General features: G+C 40.4%; 1 protein-coding gene across 4 annotated transcripts in view; it reads left to right on the top strand.

The window, feature by feature from the left end:
• Positions 1 to 26,796, top strand: part of arhgef3 (Rho guanine nucleotide exchange factor (GEF) 3) — a 95,034-nt gene that overhangs the window by 19,032 nt on the left and 49,206 nt on the right. Inside the window, exons 2-3 of one of the 4 annotated variants that reach the window (XM_079891400.1) lie at positions 2,777 to 2,843; positions 17,097 to 17,156. In XM_079891400.1, the coding sequence (XP_079747526.1) occupies positions 2,777 to 2,843; positions 17,097 to 17,156 (127 nt within the window). Of the gene's footprint in view, positions 1 to 2,776; positions 2,844 to 12,597; positions 12,788 to 17,093; positions 17,157 to 26,796 lie in introns of those variants that run through there. The other 3 variants (XM_079891399.1, XM_079891402.1, XM_079891403.1) reach the window with 3 other exon arrangements.

The raw sequence follows: 26,796 nt of genomic DNA, 5'->3' as shown, positions 1-26,796 counted from the left end.
ACCGCATTACCACCTCGGGTGTGCATTATTTTTCTAATAATTCAACGGCCTGTCGTCAATTATTCCTTACATATATTTATATATTTATTTATTTATTTATTTATTATTATTTTATTTTTTTTTTTTTTTAAATGTACTTTTGAATTTGGTTTTCCACTTCAAAACTAATTCTACAACTATTCTGTGAAAATGCATTTACATGATAAGTGTCAGAATAAAGTTCAAGACCACTATTATTTTAAATGTTGAAACAATGTACTCAAAGCAGCTGGGAAAGAAAAAAAATTCTGTCCACTTGTTTATTAACTGAGCAAATGTTTATGTTGAAAAGCTAAACCAAAAGAACAAAACCCCAATTGTATTTTGGAATAGATTATTAAACATTAATCGTTTTGTTCATCATGATAATCTTCACAAATTAACACAACTTTGATGATTTTGATGCCTAAATACAATCACAGAAGTAAAAAGCTAAACGTAGGGTATAAACGAACTACACTGAGCTAATGTTTTCGTTAAAAAGCTAATAATGCAGTTATTAGCTGATAATTTATTCTTAAATTGGCCAAATACTGGCAGATAAATTGGCCTGGCTGATATATCAGTCTGTCGTGTCGTGTTAAATGCATATTTTCTTAAAGTTGTCATTAAACTGTGTTTAAGTTGCGCTGGTCTTTTCTTCTCTATTGTGCCATATATCTGAGTGAAACGCTTCTGGAACAAGAACAAATGTGGGCAGGGCTTGATTTTGTCTGTGTGGAGTTGATTGGATGGTTGTGGTTTGCTATTGGCTGATCTCATGTGATTGACAGGTTATAGCCCCGCCCTCATCATCAGAGAAGAGAAGAGATGCTGCGAGAGGAACTTATTCTGATTCAAGATAATTAGGAATATGAATTTAAAACAATAATGATGTGCACGGATAAATCATTTATATTAAACATTGCAATATTCCATTCGAAAAAAGGAATTGTCCATTTTGATTTCATGGTGACTTTATTAAGAATTATTTCCGTTTTAAAATGTCACATTTGTGTGATAACAAAAATGAATGCTACAAGCTCAAATATTTGGAGAACCATGTGCAAAAAAAAGATGTTTCTCAAGCAGCTTGTCACAATAGCCAGACAGAAAGGCATCACCTGAGGATCTGGGTCAGGAGAAGGTCATTCCCCTGTCCTGCCACAATGATGACTGAGACAGACCTGTTTACCTGTTTACAAAACTGCAGTCAATGGAAATGACTCCATCCAAGTGAAAAACCTCATCACCTTTTAATTCCCTTGGACTGTAGCGGTTCGCTGATGTGTCTTGCTGAAAACCAAAGTGTTTTTCCATCATTCAGCCGCTGATCAGTCATGTATCTTCAGCTGTCTTAGCTGTCTCACACAGAACACCTTTTTGAGGTTAAAGGGGAACTATGCAGTTTAGCTTAATTTACCTTAACTGAACATCTTATGACTTTTTTCGGGTTGAATGGTGGCCGTCTCGCTTCCCCCCAGCGCCTGTAAGCTGAAAAACCACCCTTGCAAAGCGTCAGGAAGTATCGCGTGATATCAGGTCTTGCGATGTAACGAATTGCTTTACGGCACTGCACACATACACTATCTAAACCTTTATATGCTAGCCTTCTGTGTATCATACATACCTCAGTGGACATGGCTCCGTGCGTTCGCCGGCTTCTTTGAAAAAAAATGCACATGACCAGAGGGAGAAGATGGGAGGGGGGGAGCCAATAAGTTTTGACGACAGTGTTGTCAAATATCTATTCCGAAGCTGTAGGGGGAGCTCTATAGAGAAACCTGTAAGCAAAGAGCGAGAAAATAGCGAAGAAATTGCCAAAACTGCATAGCGCCGCTTTAAATAAAATATTAAAAAATGCAAGGTCAAAAGACACCTTTTTTTAAAAGTTAAACATGTTTTAACCTGAACGCTGCTTTTTTAGAACGCCATGTCACTCGCCAGACACTGCAAAAGACGCAAGCTCAAGGATCTAACACGTCCGTCTAGCACGTTTACATAGAAAAAACAATGGAAGAGAAGCAGAGTGAAAGAACCAAATGCGTTCTGCGTGAACCGACCCTTAATGTCCGGTCACGAGCAAAACTTGTCCTTTTTTCATTATCAATAGTGCAGCAATGACGCTTTCAAACCAAACCGCTTTCTGTTGGTCAGCGTCAACCATTTGAGCTTTTTCACCCTCGCGCAAAACTCCCAATTGCATGGATTCCTATAGAGCTCTACAGTGATGACTATTAGGCCAATACTGATGTTAGTGAATAAGTTAGAATTAGTGTTAATCTTCTAACAACTCTTTCAGACTTCATATAATAAAACATTTTCCCTGAAAGTTTGAGTAATAATAGTTTGCAAGTGCGCAGTTACAAACACAACGAGGCTAGGAGATGAGTTTACCTGTTCGGCATGACCTTTAATTTAAAAAAGGGGGTTTTAGTGACGTATTTTATGTTGTAGAATAAGACTTGAAAATATCTTGAGCTTGTGTGACCCACAGACCTTATTTCAGGCATTTAACCAAAACCCCATTCAAAAAACCATAGATTTGCTGAAGTGCTAACTCGTTTCTGGGTTTTGGCCTACAAAAATACGCCATCATTGCAGCACTCTATCGACATGAATGGATTTGATTTCTCCCGTGAAAGTTCACCGAACAGCAGTAAATGTGAGCGCAGCTTTAGTCTATCACCTGTATGACAGTAAGGTGATAGTAAATCACCTGTTTGTCTGATGTCTTTTTCTTGTTTTCTCCCACCAGGCCGATGTTGCAGAGGAAGGAGTCATTTTCTCTCCTCTCTACATCAGAGAAGTGGCTCTTCAGAGGGGTGAGTTCAGAATATATGCTGTTTTTTTGCGGTCCATCAACAGGAAGAGTGTTCTGCCTCTGTGCCTTTTTGAAATCAATGGATATGCAGGTTTCTTGAACATAGTGTAGTGTGGTGTTCGCCAAATGATCCAAAATCATGTCCAGAATGTGCACTGTTGGCATACACCACCGCCAGCGTTGGAAAACCGTTCATCAGTAGTGTTTCCCAGCCCTGTTTCTGGAGGCACACCAACAGTACATATTTTGAGCATCTCCCTTATCTGACACATTCATTTCATGTCTTGGAGTCTCTTCTAATGAGCTAATGAGTTGAGTCTGGTGTGTTTGATTAGGAAGAGTTGGAAAATGCGATCAGATTGACAGGATCCCTACACAGTGTTCACATGGGATATATCTGTTGAAGTGGAATTCGCTGACAATAATCGCTTGTTTGGAAATCCCTACATCGTCATCAAAGAAAGGCAATCACGATATAACACGCATACTATAATTTACTTTACTTTCAAATTTAAAATCATATAATAGGCCTATACATATAAAAAACACACAATATATATCTAATAAATATAATTAAAACATGTCTATTATAAAGACTACTTGTATATTTAATTGACTATTATCAGTTTTAAAGCTGTACTGTGACTGTCATTCAATATGAAAATACATTTTGATTTGGTTGACTCAATGCTGTTAATAACTAGCGGTCTCATCTTGTGCGTTTTCTTTCCCATGCGCAGATGCTTAGTAAACATTCCAGAAGTAAATAAAGTCCAATAAAAAATGACAGCGCCTCAGCTGCTTCTCAACACTTTTACTTTGTTTACATTACTATTCATACTATAGAAGAATATGCAAATGTAAAATTCATCACCATAACCATTCATAACTCTAGTGTTGGTGTGCCTCCAGGAACATGGGAAACACTGTACTAGTGCACCCTATACTCTAAAAACCTGAAAGTGACATTAACCAAATTAAATTAGTTTACTTTACTCAAATATTACTGAAAGTTGGCACACATGAGTGGGACAGCGGGCAAAATATAAAATCTAGTATATTAAAGTTATATTACTATAATTTACTTTGTAATGTGTTAAATATGGATATTTTCTTACACAAACTCATCGCTTCGCTTCAGAAGGCCTTTATTAACCCCCCGGAGCTGTGTGGAGCACTTATATCATGAATAGATGCACTTTTTTGAGCTATTTTGAACTGATGGTTGCAATCCACTGCCATTATAAATCTTGGAAGCGTCAGGGTGTTTTTTAATATAACTCTGATTGTATTCATCTGAATAAAAGAATAAAGTCATATACACCTAGGATGGCTTGAGGGTAAATCATGGGGTAATTTTCATTTTAAAGTGAACTACTCCTTTAACAATAAAAATTATGGCACTTGTTTTGCGGTGTGTACTTTGATCTTAACACTTTTAACCGTAAAACTTTTAAGCGTAAGATGAGTCTGGGCTAAATTATAAGCATTTTAAATCACTTTTCTTATATTACTTATTTGGTCAGAAGAGTTCTCTGTGGTATGTCATTATCCAAAGTCTTAAAACACTATAAATCAAAGTCTCAGTAGGCAGTTTTTGTAATGAATTACATTTCTACTAATTGGTTACTTTTCTTTTTTAATAAACAATAATGCAAAGGCAAATACAACTTTATCATTAAAGTATGAAGTACAATAATCCCACTTTGAATCAAAGGTGTAGTCAGCTCTGGGTTTATTCTCTTCAGCTCTGGGCTTCTTGTCTTCAGCTCTGGGCTTCTTGTCTTCAGCTCTGGGTTTCTTGTCTTCAGCTCAGGGCTTCTTGTCCTCAGCTCTGGGCTTCTTGTCCTCAGCTCTGGGCTTCAGCTCTGGGCTTCTTGTCTTCAGCTCTGGGTTTCTTGTCCTCAGCTCTGGGCTTCTTGTCCTCAGTTCTGGGTTTCTTGTCTTCAGCTCTGGGCTTCTTGTCTTCAGTTCTGGGCTTCTTGTCCTCAGCTCTGGGTTTCTTGTCTTCAGCTCTGGGCTTCTTGTCTTCAGTTCTGGGCTTCTTGTCCTCAGCTCTGGGTTTCTTGTCTTCAGCTCTGGGTTTCTTGTCTTCAGCTCTGGGTTTCTTGTCTTCAGCTCTGGGCTTCTTGTCTTCAGCTTGGGGTTTCTTGTCTTCAGCTCTGGGTTTCTTGTCCTCAGCTCTGGATTTCTTGTCTTCAGCTCTGGGCTTCTTGTCTTCAGCTCTGGGTTTATTCTCTTCAGCTCAGGGCTTCTTGTCTTCAGTTCTGGGCTTCTTGTCCTCAGCTCTGGGTTTCTTGTCTTCAGCTCTGGGTTTCTTGTCTTCAGCTCTGGGCTTCTTGTCTTCAGCTCTGGGTTTCTTGTCCTCAGCTCTGGATTTCTTGTCTTCAGCTCTGGGTTTCTTGTCTTCAGCTCTGGGCTTCTTGTCTTCAGCTTGGGGTTTCTTGTCTTCAGCTCTGGGTTTCTTGTCCTCAGCTCTGGATTTCTTGTCTTCAGCTCTGGGCTTCTTGTCTTCAGCTCTGGGTTTATTCTCTTCAGCTCTGGATTTCTTGTCTTCAGCTCTGGGTTTATTCTCTTCAGCTCAGGGCTTCTTGTCTTCAGTTCTGGGCTTCTTGTCCTCAGCTCTGGGTTTCTTGTCTTCAGCTCTGGGTTTCTTGTCTTCAGCTCTGGGTTTATTCTCTTCAGCTCAGGGCTTCTTGTCTTCAGTTCTGGGCTTCTTGTCCTCAGCTCTGGGTTTCTTGTCCTCAGCTCTGGGTTTCTTGTCCTCAGCTCTGGATTTCTTGTCTTCAGCTCTGGGCTTCTTGTCTTCAGCTCTGGGTTTATTCTCTTCAGCTCTGGATTTCTTGTCTTCAGCTCTGGGTTTATTCTCTTCAGCTCAGGGCTTCTTGTCTTCAGTTCTGGGCTTCTTGTCCTCAGCTCTGGGTTTCTTGTCCTCAGCTCTGGGTTTCCTGTCTTCAGCTCTGGGCTTCTTGTCTTCAGCTCTGGATTTCTTGTCTTCAGCTCTGGGCTTCTTGTCCTCAGCTCTGGGCTTCTTGTCTTCAGCTCTGGGTTTCTTGTCTTCAGCTCTGGGTTTCTTGTCTTCAGCTCTGGGTTTCTTGTCTTCAGCTCTGGGTTTCTTGTCTTCAGCTCTGGGTTTCTTGTCTTCAGCTCTGGGTTTCTTGTCTTCAGCTCTGGGTTTCTTGTCCTCAGCTCTGGGTTTCTTGTCTTCAGCTCTGGGTTTCTTGTCTTCAGCTCTGGGCTTCTTGTCTTCAGCTCTGGGTTTCTTGTCTTCAGCTCTGGGTTTCTTGTCTTCAGCTCTGGGTTTCTTGTCTTCAGCTCTGGGTTTCTTGTCTTCAGCTCTGGGTTTCTTGTCTTCAGCTCTGGGTTTCTTGTCCTCAGCTCTGGGTTTCTTGTCTTCAGCTCTGGGTTTCTTGTCCTCAGCTCTGGGCTTCTTGTCTTCAGCTCTGGGTTTCTTGTCTTCAGCTCTGGGTTTCTTGTCTTCAGCTCTGGGTTTCTTGTCCTCAGCTCTGGGCTTCTTGTCTTCAGCTCTGGGTTTCTTGTCCTCAGCTCCGGGCTTCTTGTCTTCAGCTCTGGGTTTCTTGTCTTCAGCTCTGGGTTTCTTGTCTTCAGCTCTGGGTTTCTTGTCTTCAGCTCTGGGTTTCTTGTCCTCAGCTCTGGGTTTCTTGTCTTCAGCTCTGGGTTTCTTGTCTTCAGCTCTGGATTTCTTGTCTTCAGCTCTGGGCTTCTTGTCCTCAGCTCTGGGCTTCTTGTCTTCAGCTCTGGGTTTCTTGTCTTCAGCTCTGGGTTTCTTGTCTTCAGCTCTGGGGTTCTTGTCCTCAGCTCTGGATTTCTTGTCTTCAGCTCTGGGCTTCTTGTCCTCAGCTCTGGGTTTCTTGTCCTCAGCTCTGGGTTTCTTGTCTTCAGCTTGGGGTTTCTTGTCTTCAGCTCTGGGTTTCTTGTCCTCAGCTCTGGGTTTCTTGTCTTCAGCTTGGGGTTTCTTGTCCTCAGCTCTGGGTTTCTTGTTCTCAGCTCTGGGTTTCCTGTCTTCAGCTCAGGGCTTCTTGTCTTCAGCTCTGGGTTTCTTGTTCTCAGCTCTGGGTTTCTTGTCTTCAGCTCTGGGTTTCTTGTCTTCAGCTCTGGGTTTCTTGTCTTCAGCTCTGGGTTTCTTGTCCTCAGCTCTGGGCTTCTTGTCTTCAGCTCTGGGTTTCTTGTCTTCAGCTCTGGGCTTCTTGTCCTCAGCTCTGGGTTTCTTGTCTTCAGCTCTGGGCTTCTTGTTCTCAGCTCTGGGTTTCCTGTCTTCAGCTCTGGGTTTCTTGTTCTCAGCTCTGGGCTTCTTGTCTTCAGCTCTGGGCTTCTTGTCCTCAGCTCTGGGTTTCTTGTCTTCAGCTCTGGGCTTCTTGTCCTCAGCTCTGGGTTTCTTGTTCTCAGCTCTGGGTTTCCTGTCTTCAGCTCAGGGCTTCTTGTCTTCAGCTCTGGGTTTCTTGTTCTCAGCTCTGGGTTTCCTGTATTCAGCTCTGGGCTTCTTGTCCTCAGCTCTGGGCTTCTTGTCTTCAGCTCTGGGTTTCTTGTCTTCAGCTCTGGGCTTCTTGTCCTCAGCTCTGGGTTTCTTGTCTTCAGCTCTGGGCTTCTTGTCCTCAGCTCTGGGTTTCCTGTCTTCAGCTCTGGGTTTCTTGTTCTCAGCTCTGGGCTTCTTGTCTTCAGCTCTGGGCTTCTTGTCCTCAGCTCTGGATTTCTTGTCTTCAGCTCTGGGCTTCTTGTCCTCAGCTCTGGGTTTCTTGTTCTCAGCTCTGGGTTTCCTGTCTTCAGCTCTGGGTTTCTTGTCTTCAGCTCTGGGTTTCTTGTCTTCAGCTCTGGGCTTGTCCTCAGCTCTGGGTTTCTTGTCTTCAGCTCTGGGCTTCTTGTCTTCAGCTCTGGGTTTCTTGTCTTCAGCTCTGGGCTTCTTGTCCTCAGCTCTGGGTTTCTTGTCTTCAGCTCTGGGTTTCTTGTCTTCAGCTCTGGGCTTTTTGTCTTCAGCTCTGGGCTTCTTGTCCTCAGCTCTGGGTTTCTTGTCTTCAGCTCTGGGTTTCTTGTCTTCAGCTCTGGGCTTCTTGTCTTCAGCTCTGGGTTTCTTGTCTTCAGCTCTGGGCTTCTTGTCTTCAGCTCTGGGTTTCTTGTCCTCAGCTCTGGGTTTCCTGTCTTCAGCTCTGGGCTTCTTGTCTTCAGCTCTGGGTTTCTTGTCTTCAGCTCTGGGTTTCTTGTCCTCAGCTCTGGGCTTTTTGTCTTCAGCTCTGGGTTTCTTGTCTTCAGCTCTGGGCTTCTTGTCCTCAGCTCTGGGTTTCTTGTTCTCAGCTCTGGGTTTCTTGTCTTCAGCTCTGGGTTTCTTGTCTTCAGCTCTGGGTTTCAGCTCTGGGCTTCTTGTCCTCAGCTCTGGGTTTCTTGTTCTAAGCTCTGGGTTTCTTGTCTTCAGCTCTGGGCTTCAGCTCTGGGCTTCTTGTCTTCAGCTCTGGGTTTCTTGTCTTCAGCTCTGGGCTGCTTGTCCTCAGCTCTGGGTTTCTTGTTCTCAGCTCTGGGTTTCTTGTCTTCAGCTCTGGGTTTCTTGTCTTCAGCTCTGGGTTTCTTGTCTTCAGCTCTGGGCTTCTTGTCCTCAGCTCTGGGTTTCTTGTCTTCAGATCTGGGCTTCAGCTCTGGTTTCCAAGATTCTTCTCAAGGCTTTTCAGGTGTAAGCTGTCTGCCTTTTCATGTCCTTGAACTCCAGTAAACTCAACCAAGATGGCTGATTTCCTTTTCTAGGAGATTCTAGGAGTAGAACCACAGTAGAACCACAGTCTTTTGTGTCCTTGAGCAGACACACATAAACGCACACACCTCTGCTCCTTCTTCTGATGGGTAGGCACACACACATACATAACTAACAATTACTGTACATCTATGCCCATTAGGGGTTGCACGACTACTGATTTCTGCTAGTCGATTTCTTATCAAAACAATACTCGAGTTACTCGACTACTCGTCGTTCATGCTACTGTAAATGAAAAGACATGAAATAGCTAGATCTTATCAATAAACATTTATTTATTCATAGCCTAATGCAACAATTACATAAGTAAACTCTCAAAACATTATAATTATGACATTTCATTTTTAAATTTTCATGTAACAGTCTAAAGCCAAATAAATGGCCGTTCTTGCCTTTCATTTCAGACGTCTGCTTCTAGGGGCCGTTCACATATCGCGTCTTTTTCGCGCTCAAGTTCGTTATTTCAAATGTTGGCGCGCGCTCATAATGAAAGCAACATGGTGCGCTAGTTTTTCCAGGCGGGTTTTTTCTTCTCATCTCCAGAAATATATCTAGTAGTAAAGCTAATGCAAGGGCTAGAAATCAATTAATCCTTTGCTGAATGATACTTCTTCGTCGTCATCATGGAGAGCGCAGTTTGTTTGCATAGCAACGACAGACGCCACGGGAGCGCGAGCGCTTGTATGAGACAGCGGCACGGCCGCGCGCGCTTTCCACACGTTTTTAGAAGCAATATGTGAACGGCCTCTTGCAGAGTTGGCCAATTACAATATTTTTGTCATCCTTGATGAAATACTTCCACACATCTGACGTGTGGTGTCTGTTGGTGACGTTCGCCATTTTTAATTCACTTATGGTTAATGGACGCTCGAGTAGTCGATTGTTTCCGACAGCGTCGACTAGTGGTTGAAGTAGTCGATCTATCGACTACTCGACTAGTCTATGCAAGCCCTAATGCCCATACAGTATAGGGCATTTCTTAAAAAAACAGCATTGTATTTAATACATTGTGTAACAATAAATAAAGGCAATAAACAAGAAGGCAGGGTGATTGCATTTCCTTGATATTATACAACACTCTTCACATGAAAAAGGTCATTCTCTGTGTTTGCCTTTTAAACTATTTATCAACGTCCAAACAGAGATAGCCTGCTTGTAAAACAGTCTTAATGATGCTAATGGCCAGGCGCTGGTTTACAATGAAAGTCAATGGGCCTACTGTTTTATATTTCAAAATATCCTCCTGGTATTCCACCAAAGAAAGAGATATGCCCAAGTTTAAAATTACATGAGGGTTAGTAAATAACAACTTGGACTTAACGTATTACTTAACGTATTTTTGGATGAACTATCCCTTTAGCCTAAAGTGTGTTTTTAAATAAAATCAATTTCAGGATGCAAATATTGCCCATAAAACTAGTGATAATCATTAATTTTCAGTATTATATGTTAGTCTGTGAGGTGGCTGAAATATCTCCTTTTCTCTTACTTGATGATGACGATGATGTCTTTTGTGTAGCTATGGAATTAGTAAAGTCACAACACCAACCAAATGTACCAATGATAACCTCGTGAAACAAATGGGTGCCTCTAGTATATGACAGAATGCAAGAAACAAAACAGATAACTTCATTTCCTCATTTCCTGTGACTTGCCTTCTTAACCAGCTAAACTTCCTGGGTAAAAAGCTTTATCTGAAAGTTCATGCAAAAGTTGAACAGCTAGACCAGCACCAAACCAAATCACAAAAGAGCATAAATCAACAAACCTCCATGAAAAATGCATACTGGCTTTTCCAGCGATGGTGCTTTTCAATAATAGTTTCACAAAGCTTTACCTCAATATATTTTTGAGTGTTTGACAGTGTGAGGCTGCTCATAAATAGCCAACAAATAACATAAATTCTGATCATGTCACTATATCATGGTTCATGGGACGTCTGATAATTGTGGGATCACACTCCCTTCAGAATGCCTCTGTCGGCCTTCCCTTGATCTGCAGTCGTGAGATAGTCCAAGGGCTGAGCCGTATCATTTCAAACTTCTTTTTGTATAAAACCACAAGGTCAGCAATGAATTCTGCCAATGTGATGAAGAAATGTTGGGTTTATGACTCCATATCACTTCAGATAATAACCATATAAAATGTTCTTGCAATTGTGACCTACATGTGATGTTCATAAAAGACCTTAGGTCACATTAACACATCGGCTTCATTCATTTCTCATTCCAGATTAGAGTTTAGAAGTGAATTCATCTTCCCTGCAATGAATCTTATACTCTGTCGACACAATTAATCCTGCAGGAAATAAAAAGCATCTATTAAACAGCAATATGATTGATGATTACAGAGAAATCAAATGATTTTTGTCGAAAATATTCTGAGAAAAAGATCCCAGTAAAAGATTTCCATTAGACTTTCAAAAGAGATCTCAACATTAATGTCTTAAACTGTGCTCACATTTTGGCAAATGTCAGATATCTCAATATGAATGATTGTCATCAGATTCTTCCAAAACCATCTGATTCGAGCCAATGTATTTCGTCCAAATTACTTTTATAGCTCTGCACATGTCAGCAATGTTTCAATTGTAGGGCTGGGTTAGTGTACTGACACAAATTACATAATTTGATTAGATTTCGATTCACACGGTAATATATTTCAATTTGATTACAGTCAGTGATTGCAATTTGATCATATATATATATATAAATATATATACACACAGTATGAATTTCTTTAAAGCTGCTTTGATACAAAGTGTATTGTGAAAGGCACTTTACAAATAAAATTGGCTTGTCTTGCATGTCCAAAAAAATCTCAGTGGTGAAAAATAAAAATAAAAAATCCAGAAACTAGACATCACATCACTAGAAATCTTTTTCGATTTGAGGCAAACCTGATCCGCTCTAATGATATAGTAGTTGAGTATGAATGCCTGCTGCCAAAACCAACAAACAGGACTGTGATTTGGCAACCTCCAACGATTTAAAAAAAAAATGTGTATATACAAGACCAGACCTACGTGTAATAATGTGGCTATGGTGTCAACAATGACAGATGTCATGCAGTTATGCATTAAGGCCATAACTGTGTTCACTTGTGGTTCCAGTGGTCAATGTTGAGACCACATTTAAAAGGTCATGTGAACAGCCTCACCGAAAAGCCTACTTGTACTGTCAATATTCACAATTAACCACCAACACCAATTATTTCCCATTTGAAAAGAAACTCCCAAAATCCATCGGGTAATTACAACACTGCAGTGACATTCATGTAAACTCATCATGTTAATATGATAATTCCAGCATCAGACACACAGCGCACTTCTTCAACAGGAAGTGCTTAAAGGAAGACCGTTTGTTTCCAGGAAGTGTGTTTAGCAGGGATTTTCTGGCTTCCTGTTGTTAACTGTTTTCTGAGTGTACACACATCTCCTAAACTGCGGCAGTGCAGGTACAGATCCAAGTCAATATATTATACAAGCAAATTAGTGCTGGGCAACGATTAATCGCATCCAAAATAGAATTTTGTGTTTACATAATAAATGTGTGTACAGTACAGTTCAACATTGATGATAATCATAAATGTTTCTTGAGCAGCAAATCATCATATTAGAGTGATTTCTGAAGGATCATGTGACACTGAAGACTGGAGTAATGATGCTTTAATCACAGGAATTACATTTTAACATATATTCACACAGAAAACAGTTATTTTCAACTGTAAAAATAGTTCACAATATTACAGTTTCTACTGGGTTGTGCATCAACAATTAGGATGAAAACGAAACTTCATTATTCAGTTTGTATTCAAATTGTTTAAAAAAAGTAAACTTTCTAGTGTAAAGCGCATTATTTCCCAGCAGCGTTAGATGATGTGTGTGAGGAGGGTGTAAACGCTTCTTCCCTGTAAGCGGAAGTTGTTTGACGCCACCGGCCTCAGACAAACACCAGCAGAGATGCAGTCTGAGAGCTTCGGCCCGATATAGCACCGACACACTTCCTCCAGAACATCCTGTTTGCTGCTCACACACACACACACACACACTCACATTCATGGCTGAGGGTTAGACAGGTGACAGCGCTGCATGCTGGGGGATTGTGAAGGTGTTTCGGGGGGTGTTGTGTGTCTGAGGACCAGTGCTGTGAAGCCCAATGATGGGGTGCTGCCTTTTCATCCATCAGAAGGTGAGCCAACATCTTATTAACTTATCAAATGAATGTGGCATACCTCAGATCATATGATCTTGGAAGAGTTTGGTCTTGATATCTGACTATATCCTGGCATATCTAAGCACAGTCTGAAACACTGTTCTCTTCTTAAACTGAAGAGGAGACATGCGTTACTGGGGTCTTTTCAAAAGCCTCAGTTTGCTCTTCATTTCTTCTCATTGCTGTCCAGGAGAGACATTTTTGGTTCCCCAAAGAGCCTTTCAGTTCTTAAAAGATCCATTTTATTAGTGTGAAGAACATTTTAGAAATCTGAAGAAGCTTTTGTGGAATGTTACGGTTCTCTGTGGACCATCGATGCCAGTAAAGAAGCTCTTATGTACAGTAAGCCTGAGTGTGTTTACGTCTTTGTGTTTCTCTCTTGTTATAATTGTTTGAAATGATTAAGTGTTGTGAATGAGAGATAAAGTTGTGTGTGTGTGGATGTTAGGTTAGTCTTCCTGTGAAAGTGGCTGTGATTGTGTCGCAGCCCTTACATTACATTTCCAGATGCACTGTAACTCTCTCATGTGTTTGCTGTGTTCAGAAGCTGTTTGTGATACATTAGGTGATTATGAATTGTTTTTTGGTGGCATAATGATGACTACAATGGGTTAAAGCAGCGATACTCTCCATATAAATGTTCCTACATTTGGTTTGGCGAAGAAAAAGATGGATCATCCAAATGTGCTGCAATCCAGTCCATGTGATTCATGTGTTTCATGACTGATGAACTGTAACTTTGACACTGTTATTGAGCTTAATTGAATCAAGTAAATTGAATTGAATAATGATACTATCGTCTTTTTATTGCTGCTTTACAATTGAAACCGAATTTGTTTTATATGAGAATTTTGCAACGTTAATACTGTTATTTTCCTGTTTATTCCTGTGATCAAAGCTGAATGTTCAGCATCATTACTCCAGTCTTCAGTGTCACATGATCCTTCAGAAATCACTCTAATATGAGGATTTGATGCTCAGGAAACATTTATGATTATCATCAGTGTTGAACACAGAACTGGAAACTGTGATACGTGTGCCCACTGTCAGTACACCCTCATGTTGGTCCTAACCCATCTGACTTCTTCTCTGCCGTAGGTCAAAATGTCATTTCTTTTAATAATATACAGTGAGGAAAATAAGTATTTGAACACCCTGCTATTTTGCAAGTTCTCCCACTTAGAAATCATGGAGGGGTCTGAAATTGTCATCGTAGGTGCATGTCCACTGTGAGAGACATAATCTAAAAAAAAAAAAAATCCAGAAATCACAATATGATTTTTTTTTTTTTTACTATTTATTTGTATGATACAGCTGCAAATAAGTATTTGAACACCTGAGAAAATCAATGTTAATATTTGGTACAGTAGCCTTTGTTTGCAATTACAGAGGTCAAACGTTTCCTGTAGTTTTTCACCAGGTTTGCACACACTGCAGGAGGGATTTTGGCCCACTCCTCCACACAGATCTTCTCTAGATCAGTCAGGTTTCTGGGCTGTCGCTGAGAAACACGGAGTTTGAGCTCCCTCCAAAGATTCTCTATTGGGTTTAGGTCTGGAGACTGGCTAGGCCACGCCAGAACCTTGATATGCTTCTTACAGAGCCACTCCTTGGTTATCCTGGCTGTGTGCTTCGGGTCATTGTCATGTTGGAAGACCCAGCCTCGACCCATCTTCAATGCTCTAACTGAGGGAAGGAGGTTGTTCCCCAAAATCTCGCAATACATGGCCCCGGTCATCCTCTCCTTAATACAGTGCAGTCGCCCTGTCCCATGTGCAGAAAAACACCCCCAAAGCATGATGCTACCACCCCCATGCTTCACAGTAGGGATGGTGTTCTTGGGATGGTACTCATCATTCTTCTTCCTCCAAACACGTTTAGTGGAATTATGACCAAAAAGTTCTATTTTGGTCTCATCTGACCACATGACTTTCTCCCATGACTCCTCTGGATCATCCAAATGGTCATTGGCAAACTTAAGACGGGCCTTGACATGTGCTGGTTTAAGCAGGGGAACCTTCCGTGCCATGCCTGATTTCAAACCATGACGTCTTAGTGTATTACCAACAGTAACCTTGGAAACGGTGGTCCCAGCTCTTTTCAGGTCATTGACCAGCTCCTCCCGTGTAGTTCTGGGCTGATTTCTCACCTTTCTTAGGATCATTGAGACCCCACGAGGTGAGATCTTGCATGGAGCCCCAGTCCGAGGGAGATTGATAGTCATGTTTAGCTTCTTCCATTTTCTAATGATTGCTCCAACAGTGGACCTTTTTTCACCAAGCTGCTTGGCAATTTCCCCGTAGCCCTTTCCAGCCTTGTGGAGGTGTACAATTTTGTCTCTAGTGTCTTTGGACAGCTCTTTGGTCTTGGCCATGTTAGTAGTTGGATTCTTACTGATTGTATGGGGTGGACAGGTGTCTTTATGCAGCTAACGACCTCAAACAGGTGCATCTAATTTAGGATAATAAATGGAGTGGAGGTGGACATTTTAAAGGCAGACTAACAGGTCTTTGAGGGTCAGAATTCTAGCTGATAGACAGGTGTTCAAATACTTATTTGCAGCTGTATCATACAAATAAATAATTAAAAAATCATACATTGTGATTTCTGGATTTTTTTTTTTAGATTATGTCTCTCACAGTGGACATGCACCTACGATGACAATTTCAGACCCCTCCATGATTTCCAAGTGGGAGAACTTGCAAAATAGCAGGGTGTTCAAATATTTATTTTCCTCACTGTAACTTTTCACCATGAAACTTCAGTGAGTGGGAGCTGGAGCTTTCAAGCTACAAAAAGGACAAGTCTTCTGACACCATATGATAGCCGTGTTTGAGGAACAGACTAAAATGTAATAATATAATAATATAATCATATCACGGTCATTCAGGCATGGAGAGATGAAGCATGGATCTAATTGCAAGCAATTTATATTTATTAAATGCAAACAAACCAAAACACTAGAGACACTGGAAATACTTTTTTTAACCAGATAAACCAATTCATGTTATGTTATTATGTGTGTACTTTTGTGGTCCTTTTTAAAAATTGCAATTACTGTACATTATCTTACAGCGACCAGTACATTATTAAAATAAATGTGTTACTTTTGTTGAGTTCACAGAAGAGTTTAATTAATACGAGTATTGAACAACACAAGACAGAATACATTTTTTTTTTTTTTAAATCCAAGTTCCTGTTTTTATTTTGTTACATACTATTTAAAAATATTAGTCAGTGTACAAAATGTAATGCACCAGCAATATTCATTCTGAACATACAGACATACAGAATAATGATACTGTCTTCTTCAAATAAGAAACCTAAATCTACTCGTCTGGCACTGGTGGGACTTGAACACGCACAGCGGGTGTTCTCCAGGGGTCATGGGTCATGAGCAGCAGACCTTCACAGGCTCTACTGTTCACACTCGTGCAGACGATCACTCCGCATTCTGCTGTCATGGAGAATAAACAGGAATGGAGCAACAATAATAAAGCTGGCAATAGAGTTGACTGATAGAAGTTTGGTCTAGAACTGGTCAAATGCATTTAAAGGGACATATCATGAAAATCTGACTTGCTATAATCGGGTCCCCGGTGAAACCCAGTAACTTTGTCTGCAAAAAATAAGCCGATCAGATTTCACTCCTCTTCTGACGTATGAAGAGGATCTTATTATAATATTACCGTCATTAATCTGCACGTTTACACACACCAGCCGACATTTGGTTTCGCAAGTGACAACAGAGACCAGTTCTAACGCAATGGAAAAAGCTGAAGCTGTTCTGTGGTTGAGCACAGACGAGCACTGAACACTATTGACCAGAACATGTCACCGCTGGCTTATAAAGACCTCAGGAACTGTGGACACTTGTGGAGAAGTTACACATGATGATGTTGAGATGATCAATGTAACTCCACAACAACCACATAAATGTCTCCACTAACATTCAGAAACGTCCAGGTGCGTCTAAAAGTTTTGATTCCTGAGTATCCTGAAATCCTTTGTTATATTTAAGTGCACAAATCAAAATGACTTTTTCCATTTATTACTGACATATGTTTCAAATGCTGAAAATATGCTTCATTTCAACATGGTGAACCTACAAGCTCTATATTGTGTTGTCGTGTGATGGTTACCTATACAGTATGTGACTTCTGCATGACAATTTCAACTAAATAAAACCAGTAGTGTCTAAAACATGCAGGTGTTATGAAACATAAATCTGTTTGTTAGAGATAAAGAAGCACTGAACTGATTATCACTCGTGTCTTTACAGAAGAAGAGGAAGCAGAGGAAGAGAGATGTGGACGCACTCAGTCTCTGCAGTTTGGACATCAATGTGAGTTACTTTAATGTGTGTTGAGAATTATAACACTCATAATGCACTGAGCTTGTGAAAACATCAATCACTGCAGGGATTACTTATTTGTGTAGTTTTAGCACTTCTGGTTCCATCGGCCTGAGTTTAATGGGTTTTTGGTTAAATGCCTGAAGTCAGTGATGAACACAAGCTCAAAATATTTTCACATTTTATTCAACAACATAAAATGCATCAGGAAAACCTCATTTGCCATTAAAGCTTTTATTGTCTCGCTAAATGGGACCACAGAGGATGCAGGCTTCAAAATGTATAAAAGTTGTGTTCATTTGTCAAGATTATCATGATGGGGGAAAAAATGTGCAAGAATCATAAGCGCTGTTGGTCGTAGATCTTATTTTCTACAATGATCCAAAAGCCAATGGAAAAATCCTATTGGGTTTTTGTTGCAAACTTCTGTATATCTTCACTGCATTTCTCTACAGCGCCTTGGTACCGGAAAACTCGGCATGAAAACAGGGTTTTCTGTCTTTTCTGTTACTGTAATGTTACATGAAAACATTGAAGCTTCTGCTGAGGTATTATCTGGGCATCAAGATTTATTTTCTTGCCGAAGTCTATTTGAGATAATGAGCTAAAGGCCGTCAGTGCAACTGAACTGAAAAACATTCATCACGAAAGCTCTTTGCGTCGCTGAATGGCATGTGTGAAGAGGAAAATTATATTTTCTTAAAGGTCAGCCTGCGTCTCGCTTCCTAATGCACATGAACAAAAAGCCATGTAATTAGCAGGCTTTATTGGAAGCGTATGATTGCATATTTTTGCTTTTGTGGTCAAACGGTGCTGTGTGTAGAGCTCCTGCGTGCCGTGAGGAACACAATGTCACGATCAGCGATCTGACTCAAAGTGAGAGCGCACATCTCTACACAATGTGCCAGTAATGTTGTGATATGGTTTACTCTTTACTGACGCTGAAGGATCTTCAGTTCTGTGTAACTCTGCGTGGAACAGCCATTCAGAAAGTTTTTGCTTTAATGTCTTGCTTTAACTACGACTATCTGGGTTGTTATTTCTGAATGTACTATTGCTCTAAATTATTTATTTTTTCTCTTATGATTCTCCTGGTTGGTTGGTTTAGTTTTTTGGGGCGGCACATCTGTCTCATGATCGCACTGGAAACTGTCCAGCCGTGATTCATTTTTAAGACTAATAGTTTAGTGCAGATGAACTAGAACTGACATGAGCCGGTGTTTATATGTGCTATTTGTTAGATTCTCCAGGCACATTCTTTTCTTTCAGTGGCATTTTTAATGGCAACATCTGTTTTACAGAAAATATAGTCCAACACTCCTTGACATACCTAACACATCAGCATTTTTTTTTTTTTACTCAAAGATTATAATTTGATAGAAATTTAGATGTCAGACTTGTTAGTTACTGGCAAAATGACAGCATGGAAAAACGTGCCTCTTCATACATTTCTGTAAAAATGTGTGTGTATATATAATTTTCACTGCAGTTTCCAGCTGAAATAAACACTAGTGGCTGTAAAACACCAACAACTTTTCTTCCCTTTCACACAATCACACTATTGTCTTCCCTTTCACTCAGATTATTGATTAATAAAGACTTATTTCTGTGCGGTTTCTTGCACGTTACTATGATATGCCATAGTGCACAATTTGCAAACTAATACATTTTGGCATTTGCATCTCATAATCAGCTCCGTGTGCAAGAAAGACACATTTTTCCCAAGTTGAGGAAACTTTACTAACTTTTTCTCTGAACTCCATTTGTCAAAACATTATTCTTTTGATTCCTAACAGAAGCATCCCCATTTCTGTCTCATTTTTTATGATGTTTGATTGATTTTAGAGGCTTTGAGGTTTCTTCAGAGGTCAAAGCACTGAATGAATGTAATAACTGATAGTTTTTCCAGCTGAATTGGACATAATTGCAGCTCTCCTGTGCTTTTATATAGTTGAAGGGGTCTAATGGGTTTATTTCTGCAGACATTAGAGAGACGGCCCAGAATGCAGTGCTTTGAGAGACGATGTCAAGCAAACATCTCCAGTAATGACGAATTCCATTCCTTGAACTTGCGGTGGCTTTTAAATGTACCCTGAGCAAGTCCGAACACTCCTGGAATCTGCTCGAGGCGTGTGTGTTCTGCCGTCCCAGAATGCCTGTGTGAGCGCTGAACAACAGGAGCTGGCGTTCAGTGCGGGAGCTCTGGGTGGGTGGGCTCGTTTGGGAAGGGGGGTTTGTTACGGATGTGCTGTGATGTCAGTGTGGGGAAGTCTAACATGGCTAGCCATTGTTTTCATGTTTGGGTGCTCCTCCCTTACTCGTACATGTGACTCAAGTCTTAAAATGACTCTTACTCAACAATTCATCGCTCCAGTCACTTTCCATATTTAAAGTTCCTAATGTGAATCATGGGCTCTTATTGGACCCTCCAAAGGAAGTTAAAACAAAAGGTTTGACAGTCTTACAAGTAGGGGTTTTATTGTTAACTTCAGCTAAAATTAAAATGAAAGCAGAAAATATACAAATAAAATCAAAATCGATTCAAAACAAAAGCCTACAAGTAGGGGAGCTTTTTTTCCAGTTCTCCGACTTTTCCCACTTCCCAATAAATTAACCACTACTGGGGTGGGATGAATTATAGCACTAATTGAAAACATGGAAATCAAGTTAAAAAAAAGTATAATCTGTTGATTGATTGTATCAGGTCTGTCCTACAGCGTTCACACAATGTTTCAGACAACGTTTTAGTAACCAAAAAATGTAGACTTAAATCACTTTAAATAATGTGTCAAATCTAGTTTATTAATAGAGCCCTTTACAACTACTCAGTAAACCAGAGGACTATACAGAAAATACAAACAACATAAAACATAACAATTAGCTAAAATAAAATACCGCTTCCAAAAATCAACAATTAAAAGCCATAGAAAACAAATAAGATTTCAAACAAGATTTAAAGGGTTAGTTTATCCAGAAATGAAATTCTGTCAGTAATTACTCACCCTCATGTCGTCTCCAAATCCGTAAGACCTTCGTTCATCTTAAGAACACAAGTGAAGATCTTTTTGATGAAATCCGAGAGCTTTCTGTCCCTCCATTAACACAACTACCACTTTCAAGGCCTATGCAGAAAGTAGTAAAGACATCGTTAAAATAGTCATACACACTACAGTGACTACATTGGTTCAACATTAATGTTAAAGTGACAAGAATACTTTTGTGCGCAAAAAACGAAATAAAAAATAACGACTTTATTCAACAATTTCTTCTCTTCCGTGTCAGTCTCTGACGTTGTAAACGCGGTGCAGTGCTTCCAGGTTCAACGTCAGAACGCCGGCTCCTGCATCAGCATCACACACACGTGTCGTCAAAAATATCTTCGTTTGTGTTAAGATGAACGAAGGTCGTACGGGTTGGAACGTCATTGGAAGATCCAGATCTCCACAATCTCAGCCAACAACAGAAAAAGCCTGGTCCCCTTTAGTTTTCAGGCGTTGGGTTTGGGGATCGACATTAAAAGACACTTTGCTGCTCTTTGAGGTCTACGTGAGTTCATGTGAATCAGTTTCAGAATATAACCTAGGGCCATTCCATGGACAGCTTTATAAACATGTAGCAACACCTTATACTGAATCCGATATTTAACCAAGAGCCGATGCAAATTTTCCAAAACTGGTGTAATATGCTCCCTTTTCTTTACACCAGTAAGGAGCTTTGTGGCTGCGTCCTGGACCAATTGCAGTCTTGAAATAAGAGTATGGTTTTCTCCCTAATTAAGTGCATTACAGTAATCCAGGCGGGAGGAAATAGATCCATGAATCACTGTCTCAAGATGAGCATCTGACAAAAAAGATAAAATTTTTTGCAATAATCCTTAATTGGAAAAAGCAACTTTTCACCATATACTTCATCTGAGCATCAAATCGAAGTGCTGAATCAAAAATTACACCCAGATTTCTTATCTGGGACTGCACTTTCACTGACCAATCAACTTTTAAGTCACTAGCTACGTTTACATGGACACTTTTTGCTTCAATTTGAATGAATTTGTTCCGATTTATGAATCCGAACGCAGTGTTTACATGAACGCTAAAAAAAGTGATCGGGTTGATGTGCGTGTTTATATGTCACAAGCTTCTGATCAGATTTAATCTTTTGACATGCGCACACTGCAGAAATATACAGTTCCCGCTGTTGCATACTAACCATCCTCCTTTTCTTTGTTTTAAAAAGCAGATTTAATATTTATCTGTTTCGTGTCCTAATTATGTGACGACAAGTTTCGGTTCTCAATCCGATCGAGTGTTTACATGGTCTCTCGAGTCTCGTTCGGATTACAAAAGGAATAAACCACCCCTTACAATCCGAATTAAATTTTAATCAGATCATGCCAATTCATTCCGATTGACGTGGTTACATGTTACTTTTTTATTCCGATTGTTCTACTGGTCCGATTACAATCGGATTATTAGGGTCCATGTAAACGCAGCTACTGTCAACCCCATTTGGCTCAAAAATGATAACTTCAGGTTTATTTATTCGAATGCATTTCACCTCCCCAAGACGTAATAAAAACATTGAGAACTCGTTCCTCCAGCTTTGAGAGGCAAGTAAATCTGAATGTCATCAGAATAAAGATGATAAGGCATCCCAAAAACCCATCAGACCCAGAGGCAGCATGAATAAAGAAAACAGAATAGGCCCCAAAACGGAGCCCTGTGGAACTCCACAGTCAATAGAAACTGTAGAGGAACACAATTCCCCAACCTTTACTGAAAAATATCTTTTCTTCAAATAGGAAAAAAACTCTTTTAAAACAGTCCCTCTCAGACCCACAACATGCTGAGAATATCGTGATTTATTACAAAAATCGCTGCAAAAGATGCTTTCCAACAGATGTTTTACCATTCGTTGTAAAACTGTGGACCTATTTTTCCAAACGCCTCAAACCCGTACATTCTTCCGTTGAGCTTGAATAATAGACACTCCAGCCCAGTTTCCGGCGGCGGAGTAACACCGTACCTCACAGCACATCCAATGCAAGTCAATGGAGTTGGACAAAAACTACGATAACACCTGTTGGAAAGCATCTTTTGCAGCGATTTTTGTGTGAGCATATCAGTGAACACCCCTGACCACTCGGTGAGTTTCAGGTCTTTGTAAACGAAAGTTTAATGCGTTTTAGGAAGGATTGTTCCAGTGCACCTATGCAACCATTGTGGAGGTGGGGGGGGGGGGGATGCTACCACAGAAACCTAAAATTCTCGGGACAGCAGCATGTGTCCAAATTTCAATCTTAACCGTTCTATTTCATCAGAAACGATCTGTAAACAGGGCTTTAAGTGTAAAATACCGAACTTGTCCTTTAAATCAAAAGCTGCACTAAGATCCAGCATAATTTAAGCTCCTTGATTACCCAGGTCATCAAATATGTAACAAATCATTTGTATCCCATTGTAAAGCTGATTCAGTGCTATAACCCACCCTGAAACCAGACTGAAAAACATCCCGCACTTTATTCTTAGCCAAAAAGGAGCTACTTTCTCTAATATTTTTGAAATACAAGGCAGCTTAGAAATATGTAATCATAGCAACAGTACACTGCTCGAGTGCTTTCCCTTTAGGATCAGTATCGGACAGTACATTGTGAAAACATAACCTAATAACACAACATTTTTAATTCATTAATTACAAATATACCACAAAACCCTATTTACGATAGTTGACAGTTAGACAACAGTGCTAGTGGTAAATAATTCACACCTTTTTAATTTGACACCTTTTTCCTATAGACTCCGGCTTGTGTGTGTTTCAGAGCTCAGTAGTGCATTGGGTTGAGTCTGGGGTCAGGCGAGGCTGGGGCCACGTGCATGTCTGGCATGTGTTCATCTGAGCTACAATCTGCCAGTGCTACACAATAGATTGACTAATATATTGACTGAGCCTGCGGTCACTGGTACACTGCTACTGCTATTGTTTATCACGCAGCCACTTGCAGTTCCTCTAGTGTGGAAAACAAGATATTGATCTCTATCAAGGGCCTTTCCCAAATAGAGCGCAGCCATTGTGGTGGTTTCACCGCATGTATTGATATGGCTCACCATGGGCGCTCATCTGTTACTGGGTAATAGTGCTGCGAGGAAAGAGTCTGACGCACACAGTCCTATTTCAGCATGTTCTCTTTATTTAAAAAGAAAGTATTTAAGAATCTTGTTTTTCCTTGACTTAGTTTGTGCATTACTTTTGTTGGAAAGAAAAACACACCGTATCACATTGCTAGCAATTTTAGCTTAGGTGCTCAAGTCTCACGGTTTGGGTTAGACTTAAAGTACACACTGTTTTACACACATGTCCTATCTGCCCCTGTCATCCCGTTTGAGATATCTCACATCTCCAACTCGCCTCAAAGAACTGTAAAAGAATGCAACGTATGTAGTTCCTCCTGCTGAGTTGCACCCAGGTGGCTTTGTTTTTTTGGGGCAGCTTTTGCTTGTGTGTACACTAAAGATACAGAAAATATGCTGGCAAGAAAACATGTTTAGATATATTAGCTGATTTAGATTTTAACCTGGGGTCTACTGTTTTTGCAGGTGATAAAGCTTAATTTTGCTTGGGTTAGATGGGGTTACTCGTTTAGATATCAACTGCTTCTTCATTTACTCAGACTCAGAATAAGCCCGCCAGGTAAGCCTAACTGTGGCACACTCATTTTTATTGACAACTTCCATATGCTTGCACATTCTGACCTACAGTAAATAGTGCTCATTAAGTAGCTTGTACTTCAGGCAAATGTTTAAATCTTTTGCTCTACAGAGTTTGTGCTGACTCTGGGAGTTTCTGAAACACCACAGATTGTAAAGATCTGTCATAAGGGCCTCTAAAAAAGTGCTGATCAGTTATGATCCTGCTGTCATTGCAAGTCAGTAATCTTCATGATAAGAAATGCTTGCAAGTCCCAATTTATGTCAGTTTAAGGAAAATTAGTTAAGTCAATTGTTTGTTTTTTTATATAATAGTCCTGGTTGAAATAAATGGCATTTGGTATCAATGACATGGAGCAATTATTTTTGGCATGCCAATTTTGAAGTTTTAGGGCTTCAGTAGAGGGGAAGATATTTGGGAAAGATAGTTTTCGCTGTGTTTTTGTTGTATGGCAGTGTCCTTTATAGGAATATGTATTTAATGTCACTGGTGTCATGCCTACAACCTAAATAACCTGGACACAGTGAAAGGGAGAGGATAGTCTGGAGAAACCATGCTAGTAGTGAGTCCCCCAGGGTTCAGTATTGGGTCCTCTATTTATGTGCCCTACCTCCCTTCATCACAATAGCTGTTGTAAATAAATGTCATTTGTGCCTTTCAAAACCCAAGAGAGTCAGCAATTTCATTGAAATAGTACAGGAGTATGACAATGATGAGTAAATTAGCCACATAAGAGGTAACCATATTCATTATATTATTTAATATTATAATTTTCTGTAAGTTCTACCACCCTATACATTGCTTCAACCAAGGTTTAGAAGGGTTAATTATTTTAGGGTTCATTTTCCACATTGCTTCCGATGTTTGTAATCTGGACAGAAATGATTGTTGACTGGCTGTGTGGACAGCTATTTCAGGACAGTTTCAGTGAGGAGCCCTGCGCAGTGCTATCCTGCTCCATCGGAAGACTTAAATTAACTTCCATTACGTGACTAGCCCTTTAAATCCAGTAACCCTTCAGATCTATTCTGGAGGACACCCTACAGATAGCCAGAGGAGAACTGCAGGGTTATACGATACTGGGACCCTAAACCTCCTCAAAATGTTTAATAAAACCAGTAGACTTGGCTGCTCTTCCTGTTTACACCTTAACAGAGGCTTCCGTTTGCTTTGAGATATAAAAAGAGAAAGCTTTCACAAAGAAAGAAGGAAACATAGTCTCTCCTGGCTTGTTCAGCAGGGGAACCAATGATGCTGTGAAAAGTCTGTTAAAGATAAAAGATCACTTAAAACAATTGTACCTACACACTGGTAACCTGTACTAACTATAATGTGGTCATAATATGTTTTGTGCTTGCTTCCCTGAGAACAGACTGCTCATATAGTCAGTCCCCCCAAGACTTTGTGTATTCAACCATTGCAAATACATCACAACACATTATGTAAAAGCTTGCATTTTTGTCTTATTTCCACTATTTTTTCACTATTTTTTTTTACTTGAGTGGGGAGAAGCAATTTTAGTTAATCAAAATCCATAAATCTGACCCCAAACAAACTGCTCAATACTTGTTCAACTGTTCTGTCTCTGTATTGCAGTGAATTCCAGTGTAAATTGTTTCATTATGCTTCTGAACTGTGAGAGAGAGACAGCGGGGGAAAATGAAACATAGTCTCAGCGTTGAATCTAAGGAGGATGTTTTCTGGTCTTTGAAAGATCACACTCCTCTTTAACTTTTAAAACATTCACTCTATCTAGCCATGTTTTGTCTAAAAGTTTCCCATACAGCAGATGCGAACATTGTTTAGGGGTCATGAACTGCATTATTTTATTATTTTATAATGTTTCCTGGGGTGCCATTATAATGTTAGTATGATTTTTACATTAAAACTTGTCATAATTTATAAATAAAAGGTATTTTTGCTACCCTGATTTTAGCCTCTGATTTGAACGCTCAGTTTGAAGGGGGGAGACTTCAGTGTAAACACCCACTGCTGTGATTGGCTGCTGTGAGACTGCAGTGTAAACACCCACTGCTGTGATTGGCTGCTGTGAGACTTCAGTGTAAACACCCACTGCTGTGATTGGCTGCTGTGAGACTTCAGTGTAAACGCACACTGCTGTGATTGGCTGCTGTGAGACTTCAGTGTAAACACCCACTGCTGTGATTGGCTGCTGTGAGACTTCAGTGTAAACACCCACTGCTGTGATTGGCTGCTGTGAGACTTCAGTGTAAACGCACACTCCTGTGATTGGCTGCTGTGAGACTTCAGTGTAAACACCCACTGCTGTGATTGGCTGCTGTGAGACTTCAGTGTAAACACCCACTGCTGTGATTGGCTGCTGTGAGACTTCAGTGTAAACACCCACTGCTGTGATTGGCTGCTGTGAGACTTCAGTGTAAACGCCCACTGCTGTGATTGGCTGCTGTGAGACTTCAGTGTAAACACCCACTGCTGTGATTGGCTGTGAGACTTCAGTGTAAATGCCCACTGCTGTGATTGGCTGCTGTGAGACTTCAGTGTAAACACCCACTGCTGTGATTGGCTGCTGTGAGATTTCAATGTAAACGCCCCCTCCTGTGATTGGCTGCTGTGAGACTTCAGTGTAAACACCCACTGCTGTGATTGGCTGCTATGAGACTTCAGTGTAAACGCACACTGCTGTGATTGGCTGCTATGAGACTTCAGTGTAAACGCCCACTCCTGTGATTGGCTGCTGTGAGACTTCAGTGTAAACGCCCACTGCTGTGATTGGCTGCTGTGAGACTTCAGTGTAAACGCCCACTCCTGTGATTGGCTGCTGTGAGACTTCAGTGTAAACGCCCACTGTTGTGATTGGCTGCTGTGAGACTTCAGTGTAAACGCCCACTGCTGTGATTGGCTGCTGTGAGACTTCAGTGTAAACGCCCACTGCTGTGATTGGCTGCTG

Source organism: Squalius cephalus (assembly GCF_949319135.1).
Source record: "Squalius cephalus genome assembly, chromosome: 13".
Classification (NCBI taxonomy): domain Eukaryota; kingdom Metazoa; phylum Chordata; class Actinopteri; order Cypriniformes; family Leuciscidae; genus Squalius; species Squalius cephalus.
Note: the sequence above shows the minus strand (reverse complement) of the source record. Positions and strands in the feature narration are given on the sequence as shown.